Here is a 22,506-nt window from a genome sequence, read left to right on the forward strand (position 1 = left end):
TCAGCAGGTCAAGGTTGAGTGTTACGTGTATTCTTATTACAAACAAAAAATACATCTTGCTCCTGGTATACAGTTGTCAATATGGACGGGTATAAGACGGACGACATTTTGTGGCAAGCGTTGGATTTGATAGAAGAGACTAAAGATAAAGACAATATTATAACCCAAAGTACTTACCTGTATCAGTGTAATAAAGGTAATCATAACTGTATTTTATATCTTACGATTTTATCAAAAACAACCCCCCACTCCCCCCTCTTCTCGAGAATAAACAAACATTCATATTCGAACATACTAAGGGATATGTGTGTCTGCATTAGAAACCCGACTACCAGACACGCTCAACATACAATATTTAATATTGAGGAACTCCTTTGGGGGGGGGGGGGCAATCAGGGGCTGATCAAGCCGGGGGTTCCCAACTCAAGAGAAAAAGGGGGGTCCAACCATTCAAATGCATTGATTTTTTAAATAAAAGTCGAGTCCAACCCGCGGAACCCCCAACCCCGGATCGGCCACTGGATAACCGGGGGGGGGGGGGGGGGGGGGGGGGGGTACAGGAGTTAGAATCTCCATTTTTTTTAAAGATCAATGCTTTAGAATAGAGACATATGGCTGGGATAAAAAAAATTACCTTCAAGCAAAATTAAGAGTATTTAAAGAATTATTTTTGAATTCCATATAGATGCTTATTGGAATTTCCTAAAATGTGTTTTTTTTTAATATCATGAAACAATTTGTAGTGAACACTATTTGTTATTTCTTATGTTCATGCTATTTAAAAAATAATCAATTTCTATTGTTACGAATAACAATGGACTTTGTTTGCGGGATGTAGAAGCAGGGGTTTCCAGAAACCCCGCTCGTCACACCCTGTGGTCAAAATCCATTGTTATTCGTAACAATAGATCTATTCAATTTACACTTGTTTCAGAAATAGAAACTATGAAGTATAACAATAGAACTGGGGTGTAAAAATAATGAAACACATATTCTCTTTGTATTTGTATTATATTCTACTTGCGAAGGAGCATGTCAGTCTGCTTTCCCGCGCTTGAAGATTGGAATCATGGTCGCAACGATTAGATGTTTGACCTTTACAAAGTCTTAAGGATGACGTTAAGATCTGACTCAGTATTCAAATGTCTTTTTTTATTCCTTTGTAATAGGATATCGCAATTTTACTATGATTAAAACGACAAATGACATGCACACTTGGAGATCGTTGACCTATTGAAACACCACATGTCACGACAGTTTTAATCTAGATAGAGTTTGTACTACTACTCTTCACTTCGTGATTTTTATCATTGATTGTATTTTGGCCCTTCCATGATAATAACTTTCATATAAATTGTCTGATGTTACATGCTTTTTTAACATTTAGATTTGAATAATTTGTCTGATATTGTTATGACCTTCATAGGTAGCATAATGTTTCTTTTAGAATTCATAATGTGAAAGTTTAAAGAATTTTGTGATTTACGCAATAACTTGTGTGAAGATAATGTTTTAGTACAGATCTAAAAAAAATTAACTAAAGCGACTGATTGATATTCACATTATGAATATAACCTCAACATATTCTTTGAATAAAGTACTAAAAAAATCATTAACTAATTATTGAAAGATATTTTTCTCGAATAATTAATTGTCTTTTGATGATTTGAGATATATTAGTAATACTATTAGGCATTTCCCATGAAAAAGGGATAGTGTGGTTGTACTATCGTACATGCTATTTTGTTTTATTTATGATAATAATGTGTGGTGAAAAAGAAGAGTTCCTCATGTCTTCATTTGACATTACTGAGACATAAACGTTGTTATTTTGCCCCATTGTGATTATTTTATGATATATGTGTAACACGTCATCAAAATGAACAGTTTCCTTAAAGTGTTTGTTTTACATTTTTTTCTGCCTCAACACCTTAACGTATTTATGACATTTTAGACAAAAAAACATCTTTTTGTATGTGCAATGATTAACAGTATTAAGATATAATCATGACATTTCTACTTTTTCTTCAATAGTCACGTGATCTTACATCTTCACCCACCGGAAACGACAAGATAACTTTAGTCCGTTTTTGGGGTTTATACTGGACTCACATCATGTTCATTTGCTTAAAAATATTTGTTTTTTTTACATTGATTTTAACTTTTGGATACGGACAACAGGTTGATCTATCTAAACAAAAGGATTTAATTCTGAAATTACACAATGGTTATCGAGGGTTACAAGGAGCGTCAAACATGAAAAAAATGGTACGTATATATATATATTTATATAAAACGTGAAGGACGGCATAGTAAAAACATGTTCTAGCATAAGGCATGGTAGCTAAATATTCTTCTAACATGTAACATAGTTCTTCCACGTTTACTTCAGTTAATTTAAGTTAGATTCTTTATATTTAGATTTCGAATGGATATATGAAAAATACGTATATTTTTAGTAAAAAAATAGTTTTCCTGGCAAGAATTTAGTACGAGTTTCTAAAAATTATAATATCATTTTACTATAAATACTATAATATATATCTACTTCATTTGAACTTTGTTAGATAGTGTCTCATTGTCAATCATACAACATCTCCTTATTTTTATAAAATTGAAAAACCAGCATTTGCTTACATTAAGATTGTATGCTATTTAGATATGAATGAGTAGGGGAAATGATAAAATTATTCTGAAAGATGATTTTTTATTTAATAATAGGTACTTAAACTTCTTTAAGCATCAGCCTTGTTAGAACGTAATTTCAAAACTCAAATTGTATCATATCACTGTAAACAATCAGATAATGAAATAATGAGAAGATTTAAATTGGACAATTCCAACGTCACAATAAATACGACTGACGAAATTTTTTTTTAACGGTTTTCAGAGCAATATATTCGAAAGGAGGAAATATAGATTAAGTAAAAATTGTTGACGTAAATAATAACGAAATTCGGCATAGACAAGAACTTCCATTTCTTTTCGTAATAACATTTGTCGGCAGTCATATTATTATATAATAACAAAAGGAGAAAACGTGTTGTAGTTGTCATTTTATTATCTATGCACATAAAATTGGGAGAAACATTGTAAGAGACAAAGTGAATAACAATTAATATGACATTGTCAACTGTAAAAGCTACATACCATACAATTGGCATACACATACTTGGTTAATGTTTTTTATTGTGTGTTGATAGCTGTATCTTTTGCCGTTAAAACAGACAACTGTCATAATTGATAATAATGTTACGGTCACAAATGATAAATGTCAAGACGGTGTCGTGTTGGATTATCATTACATAAAAGAAATTTAACAGTCTGTGAAAAAACTGCGTAGTAGAGTATAATAAACTATTATACCAACGATTGGGGGTGTTGCAGGGTTGTCCGATTCGTCTCCTTATTTTAATGAATATGTGTTGAAACCGATGAAAATAATTATTTTAAAAAAAATGTTAGAAATCGGAATATAAAAAAAAAAAAAAAATGATATAAAGACTTCGTTGAAAATCAAATGTGAAAAATGAAAGTTTACAAGATAACTTTGAATTTCAGTTGATCTTAATAATCCCGTGCATGTGAAAATCATAATCATACTGATATAAAGAAAATTTCTTCAAAAATTCTGGTCTGGTCATCTGTTTTGTGTATTGCCATTTCATACTATTTTAAACTGCTAGGTTTTCTTACATATATTTCGATGTGTCCCGTGCTGTCTATCATTTGTTTTTTAGTTTTATATGTATTGTCTATCATTTGTTGTTTCGAAATTATTGGTCTTTTGTTGGGCAATGTATGACAAATATATGTTGAAAAACCTCGCCCGTAATTATAAATTATGTAATTCATTGACCGCTCCCGACATGTGTAACTTCAAGGCATATTTTAGCGGCGATCGATGTCTTTCAAAATTACTGCACTTTTCTTGTATCGCTGGTGCTTTCGACTGGAGAACCGTCGTACACAAGCATCGCACAAGTTGGAACTCCGAGGCGGGTGGGGAGCAAGAAGGTGAACTGTGGTTTATTTTTATCAATAGTACCGCTTAAGTCGACGCTAGGGGCCGTCTTGACCTTGTTGTAGGGTATGAATGATTCGTTCATTGTTGAAGACCCTACATCAACTGTCAAGATGAAGAACAGGAATAAAAGCCCTGTTCATTGATAATTTTCTATGTTTTCTATGTATTGTGTGCGATTTTGTCCCATGTACATTTACTCCATATCCTTTCATTTTCTATGTAATCTCTACAAATTGTTTCAGAAAAAAATTATGATTAATCATGGTATAGATGTCGTTGCGGTAATAAATGTCATTGTTCTTTGACAATTGACACGCGGACTTCATTTTTTTCTATTTTAAGGAATGTTTAACTATTGTTTCCTGATTTTTACCGATATGATATTAAGCATTTGTTTGAATTGTAACAATATAAAATGCAGAGACATATTAGAAGAGAATATTATTAATCGAATATTTTTAAGGATTTGTGATTCGTTAAAACTTGATCACATGTACATTTGTATTTACTCAGTTTGCACGCCAATACTGTTGTGTATAGCTTTTCGTAGGTCAAAAACAGCATATTGCACAGGGCATACAGCATGTTACTAAAAATACATTCTAGAAATCCCCAATTTTACATTGTTCATGCAATAGTTGTTGATTAATAATATAACAATTGTAGCCTTTGGTTGAGGTCAATACGATGTTATATCGACCTAGAGAAGCATATCGACCCCGGACTTCGTCCTCAGTCAATATGCTTTTCTTAGGTCGATATAACCTCGTATCGACCTCATACAAAGGCTATAATTGTATAGTACAAAACTTGACCAAGAAAATTCTACAACAACATCATAAATAATTCAAGAGTGAACAATGTAAAATTCTTATATTTCAAAGAGCTTTTTATAGAAAAGGGTATAGTTAAAATAGGTGATTTGAGAAATAGTTCTCTTTCAACAAAAGTTTCATTTCCGCAAATTTGTTGGTTAGTTTAAGTAAACAATGACATCAAAAGCACTCCCGATTGTCCCACTTTTTAAAATTTTAGAGTTCTGATTGTCCCACATGAAAAGTTCTGATTGTCCCACATTATTTTATGAAGTAAAATGTTCTTAAATAAACAAGGTATATATTGTTTGTTTTGCTAGATAAACAAGAATTAATTATTGCATGTTCAAACTTTTATTTAATATAAATTTTATAAAAGCATAAGATATGATTTTTTTGGTATATCATCAGATTAATGCACTTTTGAGTAAATAATATAACATTTATGAATTATATCTATAAGCTTACGTTTATTTATATAAAACAAATATCAATACTGTGATTTTAATTTAAATTTGTTTTCGAAAGTTTTTAAAATGAATTAAGATATAATCCATGCAATTTAAAGAAAAGTGTAACTTGAAACTTAATTACGCTGTACACTATACACGCACTAGTTGATGGAGAGATGTTTCCACTAGTCTTTGCACTTTTACCAGTGAAGTCAGATGCCATTTACACAAGATTCTTTATCATACAGAATACAATCTGATGGTGGTGACGGCAACACCGTTAACTATTGTAAAGCTTTATATTTCAGGGGGTAGAGGAATCGGATGGCTCATATTTTGTATATAGATCCATTGTGTTACGAAGTTCCCGTCTGTCATATAATCATTGTCCTTGACTTCATGTTCATGGTTTGGTGACTGCTAAAAACTGTATAGCTTGTTTTCGTCATGTGAATGTCTCATTTATCATAAGTTCTAGGATAACTATACTTGGCTACTAGTCTAATATATGGTATCCTTGCAATGACTACATGTCCGTCAGACATCATCGTTCACATGACCTCGACCTCATTTTATGGATCTATGAACAAGGTTAAGTTTCAATGGCCAAGGCCGTATCTCAGATGCTATAAGTAGTGGGTCAAATACTTTTGGTGTAAGGAATGGTAGCAGGGTGTACATGTCTTTGTGACAGAGTTAATCTGACCTTACCTCATTTACATGGAACATTGATAATGTTAATTTTATGTAGTACTAGTTGTATAATATAAAAATAAGGAGATGAGGAAGTAAGCATTTATAGGCAACCGTATGGCCTTCAACAATGAGAAAGCCCATACAGTATGGTCAGCTATAAAATGCCCCGATATGGAAAATTTTATATAATTCATTTGAGAAAACTAACAGCCAAAATAACTAAACAATTTACCAAAAAAATTATGACAAACATGAACCAACGACAACCACTCAAATACCGGCACGATACTGACTTGGGACAGGCATATACAGAATGTATAATCCTTTTTTCAAAGACTTTCTACAAAATACAGTAAGTTGGTAAAACATGCTGTAATAGTAGAATCCTAGTTTTTACGGTAACGATGTTTATGATCATACTTTTCTAAGACTATTGATGACGTCCTTACATTAGCTTTCAATAAGGGGACGACCATTTGATTTCGAAAGGGGAAGGGGAGGAGGATTTTGAAAATGAAGAACTTGGCCTGGTATTAACTGAAAATAAATGACTTTGCACAAGACAGGATGAAAAATTGATATGTGATGTTTTTTTACTTAATATTATATTCTATGATTGATGATACTTCAATTGTACACTGATTGTTTACCTGTAACCATTCCTTCTACACCCTATACAAACAAATTAATCACTATCAAAACAATTCCCGATTGTCCAACATTTAAGCTTCCCAATTGTCCCACAAACATATTCCCGATTGTCCCACAAAATTTCATTACTTTTTTACCTGTAATTTTAAAAAGTGGGACAATCGGGAAGACACCCTATTTTTTTGTCAGGAAAGAGGAAAGGGCTACTTTTGCATACGTTCTAAATTGGAGTGGGTGAATTGGTGGTCTGACACCTAAAATAAAAAAAAAAAAAACGATGAGATCCTCATTCTTAAACTATACATATTCTTATCCTTTATCATAAGCTGCATTCATTACATCGTACTCCCATTCCCAATAGAGGTCATTCCCACCCCCTTTAAAACGGTAATCTTTAGATACATGTAAAAATAAAACTGACGAGACCCCTCTTTTTGAATTAACCATACGTATTCTTCTTCCCTGTACCAAGAAACATTGAATGCAACATCGTTGTTCTGTTCATAGTGGTCATACATACTTCTTCAAAACAATGACTTATTCATTAAACAATGATGAGCTCACCACCCAAACATTATATATTTTATGGCTATGGTCTTAAAAAGATGTAACCATCGGATTTATCACTTGTGATATGAAGGAGTCGCAATTAAGATAAAATTATTTGAAAATATTTTTTTTGTAACTTCATCTGTAATGTACAAAAATGTTGTCGTTGCTTTATGTATGTATAGTATCAATCCTTCCACTATAAATCCACAGGTGACTGAAGAATAGAAATCTGGTTCCTTCGGTCTTCTTCCGACCAGTAGTAAAACCCTTGCCAGATTGGGGCTTCCGTTTGCCTGTGTGGGATGTATAAGTACGCAGCCACGTCCGGTCAGAATGGGGTCGTTAAATCCGATGCCTCGTGTAGTTAGAGTGTCATGATCTCTGGACGCGAAGAAGCCTTCCAAAAAACTCTTGAGATTGAGGGGTCCGTAGGTGGCCTGCTGTAAGGCCAGATTTCTGTCCCTATCCTATTTACCCTCATGTTCTAGTGGCAGTTCAAATTTTCCACCCTTCAACCCGGTCGACACCTTTTTCTGGACCTACCTATTATATGTATTGTTTATTTGCTCTCGTCCTGAAATTTCATGAAACATTTGCTACTGGACGTTATGAAACAAACAATTAATAATCATTTAAGGAATGACTGAAATATGTTTTCTGTCTATGAAAAAATAACATCAGAAATGTGGTGCACACTGAATAATCCGCGTAGCGGCTTATTTGAAAATGTGCACATCATTTTTTATGTTATATCGAATAGACTGAAAAAACATTACAGTCATTCCTTATGATTTAATTATAAATTCAATCTTTAAGGAGTAAATCATGAATAAATGATGACATCAAGGTCACATGACAAAATTATGTCTATGAGCTGATAGACAATAACTTTCAGCCAATCAGAAGACGTGTTGCATCAAAAATTAAATTATTCCAATATAAATCATAATTTTGATGTGAAGACAAATATTCGGCATCTTCATATTTTCACCAAAAAATAGTTATCACGTTAAATAAAGGATGGTTATTTTGTAAGTCAAACACCGGTACCATTTTGTGTTTAAATTGTGTTTCTGAATCAACCTTTGTGCGTAATATTCTCTGAAAAGTTAGAAATCGACTGACGTGAAAATACGAAAATATATAGGGACAAAATACAAAAAAGAACATGTCCCAAGTCAGGAGCCTGTAATTCAGTGGTTGTCGTTTGTTGCTGTGAAACATATTTGTTTTTCGTTCATTATTTTGTACATAACTTAGGCCGTTAGTTTTCTCGTTTGAATTGTTTTACATTTGTCATTTCATGACCTTTTATAGCTGACTATGCGGTATGGGCTTTGCTCATTGTTGAAGGCCGTACGGTGACCTATAATTGTTAATTTCTGTGTCATTTGGTCTCTTGTAGAGAGTTGTCTCATTGGAAAATCATACCACATCTTCTTATTTTCATATTAAACAAAAAGCAAAAAAAAAAGGCAGAAAAAACCGAAACAATAAAACCCGTCATTTAAGATCATATTTGTACGATGCGGTTTGAAAAAGAAATATTCATATAACCAACATTATCAAATGAGGAAAGTAAAACAATTACACAATCAATTTTATTAGAGTGTGTAGGATATTCAAACGAAAAGTCCCAAATGGAATACACCTTATCGCTATTTGTCCGCCATTCCTGGACATCACAAAGGTTCCGGTAAAATTTTGACGCCACAATAAAAAATATCTGACGCCACAATGAAAAAGTGATTGTTGTATTGCGTCAATAGTTCAAGCGGCTCAGATTCTCGGGTCAAGGGTAGCAGATTTCCAAATAGCGATATGGTCTAAAGAGTAAGCCTAAGATAAAAAAAAAGTATTAAAATAAAAATGGTGACAGAAAAAAGACTTAATCGTTCGTAAGAACTCAACCACATGAAACCTCTTAGCAACTTTTAACAGTTCAGTTCAGACTAGAGTTAGTTAGTACTTTTATGTACAATTGAGATAAGTGAAGATACCATTTAGGTAGTAAGTACAAACACTGATTTATATAGACTCGTCCTGTATTGATGAGGAGCGATTGATTCTTTGTTGTTTAGAGTGAAGGACAAATACTAAAAGTTGATAGTTTGATTGGCCTCCAGTTTTGGTATCTCCAGTTTTCGAATCCATTAATTCAATAAGCTGTATTTGTTGGCAAATTTTTAGAAAATAAATGATTTCAGTTAAAACGAAATCCAAGGTACAAAGTAGGCAATCCCTATGTGATAAAAAACACTTTATTATTCTTACCCGTGCATATGGAGATCTACTATTCTCTTTTCAAATTTGTTTTACAAGAGCAAGAAAGAAGAAATATATTCAATGAGAATGTATGAAGAATATCTTCTGGAATATCATGTTAATTTAATAAGAGGGAACAAGTTACTGTTTTATCATTGCATCAGGTACAAGCAGAAGAAATGTGGCGTTTGAATATAATTATCAATGATCCATTGCAGATTTAACACCATAAAGATTAAATTTTACTATTTTTATATATTGTGTTTTTGTTTTCCCTCGGTATTTTTTTATTTTTCCTAATCTAAAACTGCTAACCATATGATTGTATGTTAGCCAATAATAAGTACTGTAACAACTTTAAAAGTTTACAACATATTTACACGTTAATTTAGTACGTATTTATATTTTATCAAAATATTATTTCGAAATTTTCTTTCCATAGAGATGGAGCGATAAACTAGCAAAAGAAGCAGAGAAATGGGTTGGTCGTTGTTGGTACCAGTTCTTAGCTGGAACTAACGGAGAAAATATGTTTTATTTAGAGTCTGCATTACCAGATCAAGTGTTGGTAGAACGCGCCATTGACACGTGGTATTCGGAAAAATATGGCTGGAGACGATCCGGTGATTGTACCGATGCTTGCAGTTATACTCAGGTAGTTTGTTCAGTTATAATTTACAGGAAAATATTTACCAAAGTTTCAATTTCTTTGTTTAAGTTCAATGAAAAAACATATATATAACAGGTACATGTATGTCACATTTGTTTATACAGATTGATCGGCATGCATACTTGACAGTCCTGCATCTTCTTCTCCCTAACAACATAACAATATTCAATATTTGGGTATTCGTCCATGTCAGCGATGTTCCACTATTATTTTTATTTGAGTTATGTCTATTGGAAATGTAAATTCTATTGAATATCGCTGTGTAAGCGCGCTAAACCCTACATTTTCTTGTCAGATTTTTATGAAATAAATATCAAAGGTTTATATCAGCAATGTCCTTGACGATTTCGAAAACCAGTGCCGGTCAACTATAGTACAGGAATCATGTTTCTTTGAAATGGAGATTATATTGAAAATTGTATTGTAAGCAATTATCTATCACATTTACATTTCTTGTCGGATTTTATGAAATGTATACCAAAAATGCTTGGAAAAGTTTGGTAACTTGCGCTGATCAACTATTTTTAAAGGAGTAATACGCATTGAAAAAAGAAGTTCTATGGAAAATTGCATTGTAAGCGTTCTCACGCCATTAATAAAAAACATGCATATTTGTGCTCACTATTCATATACGTCTATGTTTGTATGTACAACTGTCTGGTTGCTTTTGATTTTTGTCTCGATTGTGCATTGTCCTCGAGATATCCGCTTTCTTTATTCTGACATACCATTTCTTGTTTCGATTTATATACTAGAATGCTATAAATCAAAATGGCATACAAATAGAAAGGCTGTCTTCTATAATGAAAAAAAAATATAGAAATATAGAAACATAGAAAGATTATTTATTTCTAATACAATTTAGTCTTAAATTTAAGAGAATTCTGAAAGTTTGAAAATAGATATTTACTAGTATAATGTATTTCTCAAGTAAATTATAATTAATTGTAAAAATACACTTAGTGTTCTGATATTAAAATATTTTCAGATGGTTTGGGCTAGAAGTTCAGAAATCGGTTGTGCAGCTTATCGATGTGCTTCGTTAAATCTGCCAACTCATTATGCATTAAAGTCCTGGTTCTTTATCTGTTATTATAGTCCAAAGTTTGTATTGTTTGTTTTATATACGTTTTGGTCTACGAAATTGCTTGAGTTTTGATAATTTTACATTTCAAGTATTTCGGACTTTAAGATATTTAGACAGTGCAACTTTAGAAATCTGAAAAATAAAGAAAACAAATAATACTTGAAATGAAAAATTATGTGATATAAACAAGAGATCATAAATTGTGATGTAATGCTTAAAGTAGAATGAAATGAATAATAACTTAATAGAATTTCTATAATTAGCATTTGTATTGTATCAATGTATTTGACACGGTTCTAAACGTTTGAAACTGAACACGAAACGTCTAAAACAGTTATGAAGCAAAAAATCTTTATAGAATGTTCCAATAATTTGACGTATTGGTTATTTTAGTTATGACATTTGATCCTTTTACTAATAATATATGGTTATATTTATTCTGCTCAATATTCTGTCTAAATTACTAGTACGAAATTAGATTATTACATTTTTTATCTACATATTTTATTTGATAACTAATTCTGAATCGTTTTATTCGTTCATACAGTACAAACAATATGATTCTGTTAAAATCCCAATATGGTGAATCAAAGTGAAACGGGGTGATTGTCGGTGATTTTAAGTGATTACCTCTCAGATACTATATATATGCAGCGGATTGAAATCATAGTAATTAAAGCTACTGACCGCATCACACACTGTGTATATAACTGAAATGTGCTAATTAAAAAACTTTCGTGTCAAGCAAAGGTAACACTACCCCGGTGAAACTTCCCTTTTTGAGAATCGGATCTGGTGTAGTGATTAGCACCTTTGTCTTTACATGCCGGTTGTAAGTTCGCTTCTCGAAAGATGACTCAAAAATCAAATCTGTGTGTACAAAAATTCTGAGGGTTGAAATTACCATGACATTGTTTGGTTAATATTTTTGGCATATACAAATATGTTTGTTTTGAATATATACAGATAGGTATTTCCGAATGAATCACTCACATTCACCACCATTCACTATGATACATAACTCACCAAGAGAATACTTTTTAACCGAATCTAAATGTGTGTACTGAATTATATGCTATATGGCATTACAACACAATTATGAAGATTTCCAGATTTTGAATTATGTAAATTTGTCACCGACACAATTTACTATGAAAGTTATGAGATCAAATTCTGGAAATCTTTCAGATGAACAATATTCTATATTTATATTATATTTTAGAATAGTAATTTATAACCATAGCTAGATTATCATATGTAATTGACTTTACTATATACATTTCTTAAACGATATTAAAATTTCTTATTTTTAAGATAATATAGTCAAACGAAGATGATTTTTAAAGAAGAACGCCGATGAAAGTTATTTTCTGGGAATTCAATGTAGTAACCTTTCATCGTCCTGTCAATGCAGGATGTTGATAAAAACAATGGTCAAATTGTTCGCAAAATATTTGTTCAAAACTCATAACGAATCGTTATATTGCTTATGATAATCTGTTACACATGACTTCAACATATTGCTTGTTTGATTAATGTTAATGTTTAAATGGGATGGGTAGAAAACAGTTATGCAAGAATATATATGCTAAAATAAATTGCAGGTGGTTTGGTCGAAAACGGACGAAGTTGGGTGTGCTGCTCATCGATGTGCAAAACTGAATTTAGTGGAGGAATTTGTTAATAATGGCTGGTTCATTACATGTCTTTACAATCCAAAGTTTGTGAATGTTTAACATTTTCATTTCATCTCGTCACTTTATTAACAACTAATCATAGCTTGATTCATATATGTAACATTTGAGTCTACAAAATTTACATGTCAAAAATCTAATAATATATCTTAACAATCCCCTTTGCATTCTTTTAAATTATTGAAAGGAAAACTTTCCGCAAAAGCACTATAGATATTTTACTGGTACATAGTTTCAGCACATGTTTTGTTCGTCTTTGAGCACTGTTGTATTTAGCACGCATATATTTCATTACTAACACTTTACATGTTTCAGATGTTAAATGAAGAAGGGCTCTGGCAACTGACGTACACTCAAATAAAAGATCAAGTTAAAAAGTATTTTATCAATAAACTGAACTGATCTATACAGTTCGATAAACAAAACAATATTAAATATTAACTACATAATACAACATAAAATTAAATCCAGGTTTAGTCCACCATTTTCTACACAAGGAAATGCCTGTATCAAGTCAGGAATATGACAGTTGTTTTCCATTCGTTTGATGTGTTTGAGTTTTTGATTTTGCCATCTGATAAAGGACTTTCCGTTTTCAATTTTCCTTGGAGTTCGGTATTTTTGTTATTTTACTTTTTAAATCAATAATAATATATTTTAAGAAGTTGAAATATTCGCTCTAAAGAGCTTGGGATAATTTTCAACATAATCCTATTAAAATTTCTTTTTATTATCTCTACTTTAATTCACAGCACTACATAATGGTGTTTTTCTGGCAACATCATATCATATGTTTTTGTAATTCCGTTGTTCTATTCTACTTTGAACGCTAAAAAGATCGAAGCATCGTATGGGAAATCTGTGTAATGTTCGATGTTTCCTATCATTGCCTTATGAAGTCGAACGTTCCCCACTTTGGCATATTAACTACATATTTGAAATATGAACAAATTATTAAAATGACATTGTTTGCTTTGTTTTCTGAAATATTCTAATCACAATTTTGGATTGGCAAGTGATGGGAGAATTGAATCTTAGTTTAAGTGAAATGGAAATACTTTAATTTCAAATTTAAATAAAAACATGTCTCATGAAGCTATCGAAGCCCCAATCTTCCATTGACAAACTTGTAATATATTAAAACTTCATGTTACAGAACTTAATTTAATGCACCGTTTGTACGTACTCGTCAGGGGTTCCAGAATAATATGAAACTTTGAGGAGCAAACAAGCCAAACTTTGCACCAAAATGACGCTTAGGAACTCATATGTCTACAACTTGAATTTGAAGAATACAAATAACATTTGTGTCGACTTGAAATTTTTAAGTGTCAATATCAAAGTAATAACATATTTATTAAAAAAAAACAATGACTTTAAGGCAAGTCATATCATCGAGGAGTTACAATGTCGTCGACTCAGTGGAATCATAAGATCCCGAAATTAACGTGATGCACCGCGTATGCGCATTTAGAAAATTTATTTCCAGCAATACTTTATTGGAAATATTAAAATATAAAACAGAATGGAAAAAAAGATTTCTTTGGTTCAATTCTGGAAAGACTATTATTTCTTCTTAACAGAACTTTGACTTGAGACTTCAATTTTAACCTTATTTTCTAGATTTTTGGCCCATTTTTCGTTTTTCTCTTTTTTGGCGCAACCGTCCTTTATACTAGTATCTACAATAGTTTCCCATACTTTTTTATGGGGTTCGCTAAAATAGAAGTCTTCCGAAAATTCGACCATTTGACAGTCAATAAGCATGAGATAACATTTTTCGGTTTGTGTCTTGTTTGTGTATTGAATTGACTCCTGTTTTCCGAACTGCATGAAGCATGTCTCTGTATCTTAAATTTCACATATTACGGTAATAGTCGTATTTTTTGTTTGTCATTATATTTTTCATAATATATAATAATTAATTATTTACTTTGAAATTGTACATTAAAATTCTTAAGTTTTTTCACTACTTTTTTGCAATCGTTTTTTCTTATCAAAGATTTCATCATATTTGTTTTTAGAACATTTCAAATTCAATCAAATAGTAAATCAATTTTCTATTATTAATAAAACATTACAACTTAATTATACTTTCTTGTTTCAAGTTTTTAATGTTTTAATAATAACAGAGGAATTATGTTTATTTCATAGAGGTAACACTCTAGGACAGATGCCATTTGAAGCAGGAAATCCATGTACATTATGTGATTTAGGAGAAAGATGTATGGACAAATTATGTGTCAGTAAGTCGGATATTTTACACTAAGATCGAGACTTCTTCATTGCGAAAGCCACCGATACATAACGCGTTTTACAATTGATTCCGTTCAGTTTATAAAATTATTATTCTATTATATGTTTGATACTAGTATTTGATTATGTTTTCCGAACGGTTCACGTTACTAATAAATATAGGTTAGAATTGACTCTAACAAATTAAAATCTAGTACACTTTATTCTTTTTTTTTATATAAAATTAAACTTTCTACTTGCTACGTACTCTTTTTTTTTAATTAAAAAAAAAACTTAAATGATAAACTTGAAGTAAATCGATTTAAAACATTAGACGACACGGTGCTTTTAGAAATATATATATATTTTTTAAATTGACTTTGAATAATTTTTAGAAAGTAGACCGTCACAAACTAGAGTTACTGTACAAAATCGACGACCACCAAGACCACGAGTTAAACCAATATTGTCATTTGATGATGTGCAGAAACAGAAACGAGGTAAGTTTCTTATGAATACAGCACATACAGCTAATATGTTGGCAACAAACGAGAAGGAATAACTATCTGCGATATAAAATGACTTTATAGATACTTTCCATCATATCAAAGAACGGATATCATATTTCATATACATTCTTTGAAGATATTCTATACATTATTTTATATATAAAAATCTATAGAAGTAACTTGTTCGCGGTGTGTTCATAACTGCATGTACTCTATAACAACTTTTATTTTATTTTATTTTTTTTTATTTTTTTTTTTGGGGGGGGAGGTCCTACTCGATATAGTACATTTAAGGATCCAAAAGATATAAACTGTAAGATGCACGTTACAAACTCGCAGAAGCAGACCTTATGAGAACTTCTTTTATAATAAGAGACCTGTTAGATAGGGCATCAGGTTCTTGAAATATAAAATAACATTTGTTCCAATTTTTTTTCTAATTGTAAAAATGTTGTCAATAACTCGTATAAGATTACATTACACAGTATCAAGACAGCTTCCACGAAATTGGTGGAGCAATGGACCTGTAACATCATCGTTTCTTGATAGTTTCAACAGAGGACCAGTAACGCCTTCATTTCTTGATAGTTTCAATCAAAACTCAAGTCCTCCTAAAAAACACCAAATAGAAGAAGTTATAACGATTCGACCAACAGACCCAATACCTAAACTTGCTAGTAGACCTACCAGGCAGCATCAACTTTGGATGCATGAAAGTGCTTTTGGATTAGAAGAATTGAAACAGCAAGAAAATGTAAAACAGAATGAAACTTTAGATAGCTTAGTACTTCCAAGTGAAGACCCTTTAAAGACAAAATCTCTATATGACGACTCGACAAAACCGAAAAATTTTACAGATGATATAGCTAAAGATATAAGTCCAGTATATGCACAAATGACAATAAATGGTCCAGTGTTTTCATTTAGAGGTACTGTTTTTAAATCACATCGGAATGAACAGGGAAATGAACCTGAAAAGCTAACAAAGAATAGAGAAATAACAACAAAATCAACAACCACATCAACTACGACAACAACTACTACAACACCGACACCCACAAGAAAAATTCCAAAATGGTTTGAGCTTAAAATAAGCCAAACAGACGACTCTAGTGTCCAACAGAATAATAAGAACTTGCGTAACAGAGCAGAATTACCTGAACAGATTCATAATCGAGGAAATCAGGAAATAAACACAAATGGAAAGCCAATAAACAAAAGTCAAAGACAGAAGTCCGAGGACATATCTCCAACAGACAGAAATCCAGAAAAACAAGACCGACGAAGGAATAGAATTCCAAGTAAGACCCTTACTCAATATTGCAATAAAATATATTACTGGTTTGGAGATTTCTTTTACAAGATGTTTTATAATCTATATCAATTGTGATAGTAGAATAAATAGAAAACGTAGTCGTACATGTCTCTTTTAACACTACATTTCATGCGTACCTTAAATATAAACTATATCTCTTCTGTAGGTAGACCTTTCAAGCCAAAGGTACGATTTGTTTTCAAAACATCAGTAGTCAACCAAAATGAAGAATTTCGTGAAGCAGCCATTTTTGGGAGTACCACAATGTTTCCAGAACAAACAGGTTTTGTGCTTCAAATCATATTGAGCATTGTTGAAAGCAGTGGAAGAAGACGATATTTACAAAAAAATGAAATGATAATGTAAAAGTTTAGCGATTGCAAGAGAGCAACAAATTTCATCAATTAAATTGGAAAGTGATTTAGGAAAATTTCTATACAATTGTTAAAAAACATACTTTCATACTTACAATACTATCACTGCTCATAACAAGAAATATTGTCTAATTCTACTGTTTTCAGATGATCGCCTAAGACAATACTTCTATATGCATGCATATTTAGAACATTGTAGTTTAGTTGACATCTATATTAGTTAAAATGTAAATATATAACCAATGTTAATCTCTAGCAATCGCTTACCTTCAATAAATCTAACCTGAAATGTTATTGGATTTATTCTAACCTGAAATGTTATTGGATTTATTCTAACCTGAAATGTTATTGGATTTAGAATAAAGCTCATTTTTATATTTTCTGTTGTTTTTAATTTTCATGTTATATGATCTCCCTTTTATTTACACGCATGTGCAATATCTAATCTAAATTCATATATATATATATATATATATATATATATAGAGTTTTGTTTCCATCTATTTATCGGTATTGTTACACAATCTTTTAGACTCACATATATATATATGTGCAAGAGAATACATATGATAAAAACTAATACAACTTTCCTAACATATAAGACCAATTATTTTGATCATCGTGTACTCGTTAATTTATATGTTTTAGATAAGAAGTTTTTATTATGCTTCTTAATAGTTATCTTTTTGTTGGACTTTTGATTTTTTATGAATACACTATAAAACACAATTGTAACAATTCATTTAAACAATTTTATACCTTCTATTCTAAAATGTGAAATGTGCAATTTTAAAAAGGACAAATTCTGGTATCGAACTATTTGCGTGATATTTTATTTATTACAACATGGAAAATGACAAGTTTTACTTTTTAGGCCGATATCTTCATGCCTTTTGTCTAGTAAACGTAAATTAGTATGTCCCGATAGAAATCTCAAACTTCTCACCTAGCTATGCATTATTCCAATTAATGTATTGATATTATCTTGGCGAATAATAATCTTCCAATAAGATATTTGATTTACGAAAAAAAAATTAATTACTTACAAGTGAACGATATTCCGATGGAATCTTTATATCCGAAGTGTTCAAACAGAGAGAAAAAGGCTAAATTTTATTGCATTCGGGAAATCAATTTCTAGGAATTGCTTGGCTTCAGCCTTGAGAGATACATTTTTTTTGTTCAAATTTTTTTCTGTTTTTTTTTTTCAATTTCCCATGGGAAATTTCAATGAATTCGTGCTATTTAAGAATTTGTTTTTAGAAACGTACCGCATACACGGAACTTATTATGAATGTCTTTTTAATTCTTTTTTTTTATTTCCAGCAAATTCAAACCAGAGGACAGACTTTAACAAACCAGGTATTTTCTTAAGATTATTTTGTTACAATCTCACTTGAATGACGACACTTAAGAACTTTAAAATCCAAAGGAAGTTTTCGTCTATCAATTCTAAGGGTCCGTTTTAGTTTCGTGGGAATATTGGTTAAAGCAAATTTAAGTTATGTAGGAAGTATACACGGACAGTAAGGCACAAAACAGAGTCATAAAGTAAAAATAGATGTAAAACGTACCAACAGCGTACATTTGATATTTAGGGGAACGACACAACAGAAATGTTACAGAACAGGATATATCAGAAGTCTATAAATAGAGCCCTAGTTATGGACATCTGTTTATATAAATGATAATAACCTGACTTGAGATATTCAGATGTTTATAAGTTTGTAATTTTATTTTGACAGCGTTCATATATAACATTATAAGATCTCTTTTAATGTAAATGTATACTTTCGATGGATTAAAATGTAAGAAGAGAAATGTTTAATTCTATTTAAAAAAGGCAAATGCAATTTAATAAACATTATTAAGATAGAAAATATTAATACATATTGGTTTAGAATTACTCCTTTCAGAAATATTCATATCGGGTAGTTTCATACGATATTCGCGTTATCTTGAAATTATTACGTAACAAATATCGATTTTCATTGGTTACCTGTTGATGAGGGAAAGATTCTATTGGCTAGAATGAAATTTAGAAATGGGATCATGTCCCGGACGAGAGAAAATATTAAATACGGACATAGTTTCAAAGTGGGTATTCAAGATCCGATCTGATACTCGATCAATGAATAATTTTACCTTGACTGGTTTACCTTGCTGTATAGTCTTGAGTCAATTCGTGTAGATAAATTAGAAGAGTGGCAAAGACCAACAAGTTTATGAGAGCTCATATGACTATATATGCATATACACCAACACTTAAATTCATATAACCTTCAGTGATCTTCAAGGAAATTGTCAGAATACGTGTACTGTGGATTCATTTATTTTCGTGGGTATCAATTTTCGTGGATTGCTGAAAACTTGCATATTCGTGGATATTTGATTTCGTGGTTTTGCCAATCTCTGTATACAAAGCCTATTGAAAATATGTTATTCGTTGAACATTTGAATTCGTGGTTCACCTGTACCAACGAAACCCAACAAAATTGGTATCCAACGAATAATAATGAATCCACAGTATTCCATATTATAAAACAAAATGATATTTAAAAAAACCAAGCTACACCAAAACCACATGATACCACCGAATTGTGCATTAGAATTATTGTGAAAAGATCTGAAATATGTATGCATCTAATAACAACTTAGTAACATTGTTGTGTAAGAAAACATGCAAATAAATATTTCGTCAAAATTAACTGTTAAAAGTCCCATACCTTTATGGAACGACAAACTATAATTTTTTTTCAAATCCGAGTCTAGATTCGCCAATACCAACAACAGTGTAAAGGTTGTAGGTAATCTGAACATTCTAGATCTAGAGTATGCCATTTAGAAAATTACTATAAGTCCCATAACTGTGGAATGACAAATCATAAATTTTCAAAATCTAATGCTATCTCTTGAATGACGACACATAAGAATTTTAAAATCAAAGGAAGGTTTTCGTCTATCAATCCTAATGTTCCGTTTTAGTTTGTGGGAATATTGGTTAAAGCAAATTTAAGTTTTTGTAGGAAGTATTCATGGACAAACTACAGTATACCACAATACACTCATCTAAGACGGGCTCATAAGACCACACTTATGAGTGTATGCACAAAGGGAATACATAACATCTTTATCGTACTTAAACAACCACAAAAACCACATCTTACTTAAAATTATGAAACAGCAAAGCACTACAAAGCTTTTTAGAAAGCTAAAACTTGTATTTTTTAGTTTCAGCTACAATTGCTCCGACTCCTCCACCAAACCCATTACTATGCCCAGATAGTGACACCAACTGTAAACACTGGACGCAATATTGCAGTACCAATGATTATGTAGCGAAAAATTGTCCTGGATCCTGTGATACCTGCCCAACTCCACCACCAGGTAACTTATTGTGTCAACATATATAGTGAAGTTCATCTAAATAGACAAATTTTTTTGGAAGAAAACTATATTATTATTTTCTTCATCCTATTCGGACGGTTAAAGAACAACATGAATTTTCTTTTACATTATTCATTTTGAGCTTAATTTAAAAAAAAACACTTGGGCATAATCTGAATATGCTATGTGGTATTAAGAGTTGTTTTACTTGGGAAAATTGGGAAAATTCAGATAGGCTCCAGTTTTTGTCTGCTAATTTTCTCTTACATTTTACAAAACAAACCTTTTTATTTTGGTTAACAGTTGTACATAAATTGAAGATATGCATGTTGACAGTTATTTCATTTTGTTAATTTTTTCACAAAATTACAAGTAGTTACAACCATTTTATTTTGTTGAACAGTCTCATGGATATCGGAAATAATCATGTTGGAGGTATTTTGATTGTCCTTAATATTTTAAAAAAATTATAAATTGCTAAGCTCAAACATTTTACAACTTTTTTATGAAGAATAGTTGCAAACATACTGAAAAGGTAAATGATTGAAATTTTTTTAATTTCCCGTTATCTTCTCTAGAATATTACCTGCAGTCTTTTAAGTTTTTTAACATTTTGGTTAATTCCCATTAAGGGAACATGGTTTGTATGAATAAAAACAAACAATATAATCATATAATTTATTTCATATTCATACTTCAATCTAGTTTAAATTATTTAAAGACATGCAACATTTTATTGTTAATATTTCAGTAATAAAAAAAATATGATTATTAGATATATAGAAAGAAGAATATATGTGTTTTGGTTACCTAACTACAAACAATGTTATTTTTCATTTTTTATGCCCCGTAACTACAAGTTGGGGGGCATATTGTTTTACCACTGTCCGTCCGTCCGTCTGTCCGTCCGTCCCATTATGGGTATATAGTTATTCCAAATAACTCCTCCTACAGTATGAATGCTAGGAAGTTTTCACTTTGCTGGCTGTTTGTACATATATTGAAGGTGTGCATGTGGTCAGGGTTTTGATTTTTATTGATATTTGCTCTTTTGGAAGATAGTTGAACTTTGTCATTTTTGGAGTATATGCTATCATAAGAGATGCATAGCGTTTCCGGATAACTCCTCCTACAGTGAACAATAGACCTATGTGCTCCCATGCTCAACTTTGTGTATTTTGAAATAACACTTTGCATCTGCAGGGGCATCATTTGTGTCTCCCAGACACAATAATATCTCAAAGAAAGTCCTACATTGACTTTGTTATAATACAGTTAATTCAGAGTGGAGTGCGGTGGCATCACTTTGTCTAGTTTTTGTATGTTTTGGATTTTTGAATATTTTGACCTCGAGCATCACTGAAGAGACATTTTATTATCGAAATGCGCATCTGGTGGAATATAATTGGTACCGTTAATAGTATTATTAAGTCATCAATAAATCGAATTATATAAGCAGAGGGACATATATAAGTAGAAGTTGTGAGACAAGATACAACATTACAAGCATACGGTCAATCACTGAGCGCTGTTAAGGTATTTGTAAGAAAATGAAAAATTCAATATAGTTCGACTTGGAAATAAAACGGGTTAACAGCGTAAAAACATTCTTGATTTAAATCGCGGGTTTGATTCGCTTCTGTACTAATATAACGCAAGAATTGACATCTGGTGAAGCCGCTTTGGGTAAACAAAGTATCGAATGCAATTTGAACCAATTTCGGTTTTGGTGTAATTCAAATATATATTTTGTTTGTATCTATTTGTAAGGAACGGA

At 31.3% G+C, this 22,506-nt stretch overlaps 1 protein-coding gene across 4 annotated transcripts in view; it reads left to right on the forward strand.

The window, feature by feature from the left end:
• Positions 1-22,506, forward strand: part of LOC127705571 (uncharacterized) — a 40,124-nt gene that overhangs the window by 10,072 nt on the left and 7,546 nt on the right. Inside the window, exons 1-9 of one of the 4 annotated variants that reach the window (XM_052209915.1) lie at positions 1,890-2,268; positions 9,901-10,113; positions 11,117-11,232; positions 15,064-15,155; positions 15,540-15,644; positions 16,139-16,954; positions 17,135-17,251; positions 18,669-18,704; positions 20,574-20,729. In XM_052209915.1, coding sequence (XP_052065875.1) covers positions 2,116-2,268; positions 9,901-10,113; positions 11,117-11,232; positions 15,064-15,155; positions 15,540-15,644; positions 16,139-16,954; positions 17,135-17,251; positions 18,669-18,704; positions 20,574-20,729 — 1,804 coding nt within the window. In that variant the 5' untranslated portion in view covers positions 1,890-2,115. Of the gene's footprint in view, positions 1-1,889; positions 2,269-9,900; positions 10,114-11,116; positions 11,233-12,819; positions 12,936-15,063; positions 15,156-15,539; positions 15,645-16,138; positions 16,955-17,134; positions 17,252-18,668; positions 18,705-20,573; positions 20,730-22,506 lie in introns of those variants that run through there. The other 3 variants (XM_052209902.1, XM_052209911.1, XM_052209920.1) reach the window with 3 other exon arrangements.

This window comes from Mytilus californianus, unplaced genomic scaffold (assembly GCF_021869535.1).
Source record: "Mytilus californianus isolate M0D057914Y unplaced genomic scaffold, xbMytCali1.0.p SCAF_1, whole genome shotgun sequence".
Taxonomy (NCBI): domain Eukaryota; kingdom Metazoa; phylum Mollusca; class Bivalvia; order Mytilida; family Mytilidae; genus Mytilus; species Mytilus californianus.